Source organism: Zosterops lateralis, assembly GCF_965231275.1.
Source record: "Zosterops lateralis genome assembly, chromosome: 24".
Taxonomy (NCBI): Eukaryota; Metazoa; Chordata; class Aves; order Passeriformes; family Zosteropidae; genus Zosterops; species Zosterops lateralis.
In genome coordinates, this window is record NC_139784.1 from 3,297,672 (window position 1) to 3,304,932 (window position 7,261).

Genomic DNA, 7,261 nt, shown 5'->3' on the forward strand with positions numbered 1-7,261 from the left:
CAGGGTCTCTCTCCAAAGGTCTCTGATGGGAATGCACTCAACAGATACCCCATTCCCCACCCTGTGCACTCTGAACAAGCCCAGATCTCTCCATCTTTCTGAGAAGATTGTGACAGAAATACAGAGAATGTGTCATGACCTCCTGGCCAAGCCACAGTCAAGAGCTGTGAGAAAAAAAGCAGCAAATGACACAACTGCAGGCAGGCTGAGGTTTCCTGTTTCAGCTCCACACAATTTATATAGAGAGGTTGCCATTCTGTACCTGTCTCCTGCCTGGCCACAGCAACTGGTTTGGCTCATCAGGACAGTGGTAGAAGATGCTGCTTCTCCTTCTGCTCACAAGTGCTTTTGTCCTTGTGCCCTGCACTGGGGCTGGTGAGTACACAGAGATGGGACTTGGACAAGAACATGCAAGGGCACAGATGGACACTGAGCAGTCAATCTTGGGCAAGGTTCCTGCCTCGCCTTCTCTCCTATCTCTACTCTCCTACTTTCCTCTCTCCTCTTATCTTTTATCTCAGACTGTGCCTGAAACCAGTGAGGCATTACAGACGCTAGAGCTGTGCCTTCAGAGGGCATTTCAGTCCCCCAGAGCCAGGTGTGGTCAGTCCCCCCAGACAGTGCTGCTTGTCTTTCTCTCCACTGTGCACCAGCAGTGCTTTGGAGAGCCCCAGGCAGGAGGGTTGTTGGTATCACTGGCACAGGACATTAGAGGGTGACCCTCTTCCTTCATGCAGCCCCAGACTTAACAGGAGATAGCAGCATGTGTCATATTAACATTTCCCATCTCTCTTCCAGCAAGGATCATTGGTGGACGGGAAGTTAAGCGCCACTCCAGACCTTACATGGCTTATTTAGATATTCACAAAGGCTCAGAACGTACTTCCTGTGGAGGGTTCCTGATTCGCCCAGATGCAGTGCTCTCAGCAGCTCACTGTGTGGATAAAAAAGGGTAAGAGCATGTCTTTCTTGTACAGGTGATTTTTCCCAGTCTCACATAGTCCCCAAGGATCTCAGTGCTGGTCTGGGCTGAAACAGTGCCCCGTGTCTTCTCAGGCAGAGCAGGGATCTCTGGAGCTGAGCTATCCTCTGTCAGCTGCAGGAATTGCCTGGCAGGGGCTGTCCCCTCTTCCTTGGGGACAGGAATGCTCACAGTGCTCTCCAGGGTGATGGCTCCTACCATGGCTTTGAGCTACTGCTGGAGAAGAGGGTCCAGTGTCTCCCCTTCCCTACTTCCCTTGGTCTGCAGAATGGGGCAGCTGCCCCCTGTGTCAGTGTGGGGTGAGGGATCCTCAGCTGGATTGTGGAGGGAAGCCAGGTTAGAGAGGGCAAATTGCTGAGAGCTCCTCTCTGGGGAGGTTTATCCCACCAGCACCTCCCTCCAGCCACCTGCACTGGGGGCTGCTCCTGTGCCCAATGCAGCTGTTGTTGGTGTTCCCTGGCAGGAAATTGAGGATCACTGTGATTCTGGGAGCCCACAATGTCCGTGACAAAGAGCGGAGCCAGCAGAGGATCCATGTCAGACACTGGGTAATCCACCCCAAATATTCCTGTGAAGGCTTCCAAAATGACATTGTGCTGCTGAAGGTAGGGCCCAAAACATCTTCCCCTGCTCACCTCCCCAAACCTCTGGACTTCTTCCTAATCCTTTGCTGGCTCTAATCCCGTGTTTTCTCTGCCTGTACAGCTGAAGCCAAAGGCCAGGATCAATAAGAATGTGCAGCTTATCTCCATTCCCAGGAGGAATGAACATGTGAGGGCAGGAGCTGAATGTAAGGTGGCTGGATGGGGCCAGACATCTGTGACAGGGGATACGACTAATGTGATGAGGGAGGTGAAACTGAAGGTGCAAAATGGAACAATATGTCAGCAGCTATTGAAGAACTACCAGCCTCAGTCCATGATCTGTGTTGGTGATGACTACAGTAAAAAGGGATCTTACAAGGTAAGTGCTGTTTGGGGCTTGGGAGAAGGTTGGGGCTGGGCAGTGAGCTTGGTTCTCAGGTGAAGGTAAAAGGACTCCAGAATGAAGCAGGACCTTCAGAAAGATGAGCTGAGCGCACTCACAGAAGCTCTGAAGCTGATGTGCTCACTGAATTGGGGTGCGTATTCCTGGCTATCAGCATAATTTTCTCTTTTACTTTCCTGGGGATGTTCTACCCAGCCTTGCCAGTGCTTCAGTGTGTAAATTCTTTGTGATATCCTTGCTAGGATGGCTTAGATATTTCCCCATGTCTAAAGTTCTTTTTGAGCTTTTGAATTTTAAAGAGCCTGCAAGCCTGAGGTGTTTCATGGGTGGGCTTAGAGGAGGAGTGAGGCAGCTACAAACCCTGCAGAGCTGGGTCTGGAGGGAGGGAGGGGGTGGAAGAGGAGGTTCTTCACATGGAGGGAAGGAGGAGGAAACTTGTTCTTTAAGGCAGGGAGAGCTGTGCTGTGGCATGTCTGAACCCTGTCACTCCTTTCCTGACACAGGGTGATTCTGGTGGCCCATTGATCTGCAATCAAAAGGCTCATGGCATTGTTTCTTATGGACGTGAACACCACCTCTTTCCTGAGGTGTTTACCAGAATCTCCTATTTTGAGCCCTGGATACGTGAGCAGCTGAGGAGGTTTTCACTCCAAGAGCTGCCTGGCTCTCCATCCTGTCTAAAACACTCAGTGCCCCTTCTCCACAATGCATCAAACACCTCTCGGTGCTCAGAAGCTCCCAGGGGCAGCTGAAGTGGAGTCAGAGAAGCCCCCGTGGTGCAGGCACAGGCTTTGGCACTAAGGACAGTCTCTGTGGCAAGGTGAAAATGCCGGTCCCAAGTCCACGCAGCTTCCCATTGTTCCCCTTCTCCCATTGCTGCTTCAGCTCTGCTTTCTGGCCATCAATAAAAGCATGTCCAAACTTGCTTGTGTCTGCAGCTTTCTTGGGAACTTGATGCAAACCCTGAGTGTGAGAATGAGGAGATGACAGTCTCTGGGGGAACCTGAGCCAGGCTGTAGGTGGGACACTCTGTTGCGGAATTCGTCAGGGAAGGAGGACATGATTTAAATCTGGATCTTGAACTACCCTAACTGAGGCGTGACCTGAGGCCTTGTTGTAGCCTTGAAGCTTGTGACGTAGATAAAATTACTTGGTAAAGTTGTGGCAAAGCTAGAATTAGATGTCCTGGTTTTGGTTGAATTAGGGGAGAACCTCCAAAGGAATCCCCTAATAACAAAACCTTTACCACCCCTCCCCCAGCCCTAGGTTTGGGAAGGAGTTTCTCGAACAAAGTGGAAAAAACCAGTTTATTAACAAATGAAAAAACACCCCCCGACACAAGGGAAAAAAAAGAAAAGAAAAAAGCTCAGCTTACTGTGAGGGGGAGGACGCAGATCTTCTTTCATGGGCCCTGGAGATCCTCGGACTTCTCCGGTCAGGTCAGGTCCGGTGCCTGTCCAAAATCTTAAAGGGGGGCGGGAGGAAGGGGAAAAGAGGGAAAGGGAAAAACAAACAAACAAACGAACAGAGGCACAGAGACGGCAGAAAGAGAAAGAAGGAAAAGGCAAAAAAGAGCAGAAATTGCAAGCAGCAAAAAGTGGAACCAGACGCCTGGAAGCCAGAAGCCAAGAAGAAGGCGGGGGCAGACAGTGCCCATCCAGCCAACAGGAAAGCAGGGATAGCTGTTAGACATAACAAGGTAGTCCGCGATATGGGATAGGAAGCACTGTCAACCCAGGACAAGGTGTCAGGGAAAAATAATGGGATGTTGAAGGTCACTGAATAGAGTAATTAATAAGCACATGTTAGCCACCTTAAAAGTAAACCAAATAATGTATGTTTGCATTCTTTCCTTTGCTGTGTGCAAATGAAAAAGCTGTTGAATCTGTAAACTATGTAGAAATGTATATAAGCTGCCATTCTGCACAAAATAAAGGAAGAATATAGTGGTAACCATGGTGGCTGGGCCTGCGTTGCTTTCGTCCAACCCTCTCTTATATTAGAGGTATCCCTGGCAACAACACACAGTACAGGTCTGTCCCCAAATGCTGCTCCCTGTGTCTCCAGCAGCCTCTTGCAGTCAAGCCAGCAGGTTGATCCAGCAGCCTGTACAGAACATTTATCCAGCCCTTCAGAAACAAAAGCATCTCCACAGGCAAAGGGAAATAATGTGGGTTTCTTGTACCAACTTGAAACCCTCTTAGGATGCTTAGCCCCACTAAACACCAGCCAGTCCCGGGTCTCTTTTCAATGTCCTTGAACCTCAGATGAAGCATTTTCTTTACACCAGTAAAATGTCTGTGGGTTGAACTGGAACTTTTCTCCCTCTGGATCAGCTGAACAGACCTTACTGGGCCAGGAGGTGCCCTTGTGCTGTGGTGATGTGTTATGGGTTAAAAACAGTTTGGTTTTCAGTTAAAGAGCAATATGGAATATTGCCCTGTCAGGATCCTTAGAATTGTTTGGAAAGGACAGGCACCTATCAGGGACAGTTCATTCCTATTGGCATGTAGTTTGACCACTGAGAAAAGGGAATGTGACTTTTGGTAATACCCATATAAAGCTGATGTGATAAATTTAGGGTAAAAATTCATGTATGAAATAATAATCCGATGTGTAATAAGAATAATGTTAATAAAATGTAAAATCCAGTAGGAGGCTAATTGTTTCCCCCCCAGCCTGTCAATCTCAGTTGCAAAGACAGGACAAGAATCATCAGACTAGACAAAGACTCTGGCCAACCTTGATAAGAATCACTTCCTCGCCAATGCAAGGAGAAATTCCTTCTTGACAACGATGCAGATTTCATCAACTCCCTGGCAGACAAGCAAAATGAAATCAGCATAAGACTGACCTGTGAAATTGACATAAGAAAAGAACCTTCCCGGAATGAAACAACGGGACTTGTCAAGATCCGGAAAGGCCATCGAAAAGAAATTCGGACTATTCAGCCCACCCTGGACACCTGGACTGCCTAAAGGCAGAAAAACCCTATAAAACAGTGGACTGAAAGCTGCACAGGCGTGGATTTGGGCATCTTGTACATCGGTGCGGACCCCTATCCACCCAGCGCGGCGCTGACATTCTCCTATTTTTGTGGTTTTCTCATTTTTCTGGTGTTTGATATTCTGTTGTTACTAAATTGTCATTTATTAACCCGATATTTGCCATTGCATTTATAACACTGAGATGGTGTTTGAGTCACCCTCTTCCTTCCCCAGGGGCCACCAGGGAACACCGTGGGCAGGAGGGGCCGGTGCAGGCCCCGCTGTCCCAGGGCGGCCGGGCCCGGCCGAGCCTCCAGAGCTGCTGCCCTCAGAGGAGCGGCCCAGGGCGGCTGAACCCCTTTTCCCCCGGCTGCCCTCAGAGGAGGCTGGGCTGCTCTTACACCTGCCCTCACCAGAGTCTCTTGAAAGCCCTAAATCCCCTACAGGTGGGACTGATTGAATCTCATTTCAGAACTATCAGGGATGGCTGTTCAGAGCTGTGCTCCCTCTGTGGGCAAGGGGATAGAGGAAACAATGACATCCTTCTAACAGCCCTGAGAAGCTCTTCTGGATGGCAGCCTTCCCTCCACCTTCTGTAAAGTGGCACCAGAGGGACTTTTTCACACACAGGCATCTCCTGTCATACATGTCTAAGGCTGTGAACTCTGCATCCTCAGCAGCTGCTGGCTGATTGTTAACCTGCGAGGTCTGAGCAGCAGCTGGGAACATCAAGGGATGAGTGACTCCAAGGACAGAATTAGCCTAATGTTGTCTGCTGCCTTTGTATAATTGGGCTGGGTGCCTTTAGGGGCAGTGCTGTCTCTGCTAGGAGAGTTTTCATTCAACTCCAGCAACTCACAGTTCATTCTCCAGTCTTAAGTGACTGTTGTCAAGTGTAAATCCTTTGAATCCTTCCTTCCTTCCTTCCTTCCTTCCTTCCTTCCTTCCTTCCTTCCTTCCTTCCTTCCTTCCTTCCTTCCTTCCTTCCTTCCTTCCTTCCTTCCTTATCAATACAAATACTGGTCATTTCCCATCAATTACACTAGGAAAAAGTTCCAATCAAACAAGAATCAGATTTGATTGGAATTGCACAAATTAAATCTCTACTTAGAACCAACCTAAACACAGCTCAAAGCAGCATCACCCCCTGACGTGGTCAGAGAAACCTGGTCTGGGAAAAGACTGACAAGAGAATCAGAGAATGAGGACCAAATTTGCATCAGAGGCAAAGGGAACAATAAAAAATAGGAGATTGAAGTGAGGGGGGAAATGAAGTTTCTTAATTCAATGACTGAATCTTTTAATTTCACAGCATTTGCTTCTTATCCATACATGAGAGGTTAGCAAACAGAGATTTCTTTTCTGTAGCCATCTGATGGCATGAAAATGCTGGTGATCTTCTGAGCCAACCCCCCTGTGTGGTCAGCAGAGAGGAAAAAACACTCTAAGGATGGAATTCCTGTGAATTTTCCACATCTCCCACTACTTCTGAAATTGTACCTTGAAGGCCTGATTCTGCCTTTGGTAAATGGGAATGGCCTCCTTTGTTCAGCCCAGAATACCCATCAAGAATCTGTCTAATATTTCTGGTTTTGAAGTTTTCTAATATAAAATCAGAGCTTCAATGAAGAACACACAAACCATTAATCAAATCATCATTTAGCATTAGGAGAAAATATTCACCGTGATTATGTGCTCAGTGTCAGTGTAGTGGCCATGATTTCCCTCCTTCATCCAAAGATTTAATTTCTTAAGACACTAAAAAAAGCAGAAACAGCCTAAGTCCATAATGGTAATAGGCTAGAAATACATTGTTCTCAAGATATTCCTGTGCAATAGAAAAACAATGTTGTATGGCTGTGCCCTCACCTGAAATACTGAACAGGTTCATATCCCTGTGTAGTGGTTTCACAGTTGCTGAATTAGTGTCTTGCTAAATTTAGTGTACTGGCCTGAGCATGTGCTCTCCTCCACCTGTGGGAGACAGGATCTGGGTGAAAAAGGCAAAACAGGCCCCCACTTCAAAGGAAACAGATAGATTTTATTAACACACACTAAAGAGGGGGGAAAAAATAAGAGAAGACAAAAAAAAAACCCAGTTAAATTTCTAAACCAAATCTTTCTCCCACCACAAACTTTTCAGTTTCTACAAACAAAGTAAAGAGGCAAAACTGAGAACTCCAGGTCAGTGCCACCTATAAAACAGTCTTTTGTTCAATCTTTGAGAGAGAAAAGTCTCTCCTGTTGTTTGGTAACTTTCCACAGGAGAAACAGTCTGCTTGTGGCTTCCAACTCACACTAAAGC

At 47.5% G+C, this 7,261-nt stretch overlaps 1 protein-coding gene across 1 annotated transcript; it reads left to right on the forward strand.

Annotated features, from left to right (window-relative positions):
• The first annotated feature begins 259 nt into the window (after window positions 1-259).
• On the forward strand, window positions 260-2,843 carry LOC310918694 (cathepsin G-like). The gene is made up of 5 exons (XM_083877640.1): window positions 260-375; window positions 799-952; window positions 1,446-1,587; window positions 1,688-1,945; window positions 2,473-2,843. The coding sequence occupies exons 1-5, from the start codon at window positions 318-320 to the stop codon at window positions 2,719-2,721; spliced, it is 861 nt and encodes a 286-aa protein (XP_083733766.1). The 5' UTR covers window positions 260-317; the 3' UTR covers window positions 2,722-2,843.
• The last annotated feature ends 4,418 nt before the right edge of the window (window positions 2,844-7,261 follow it).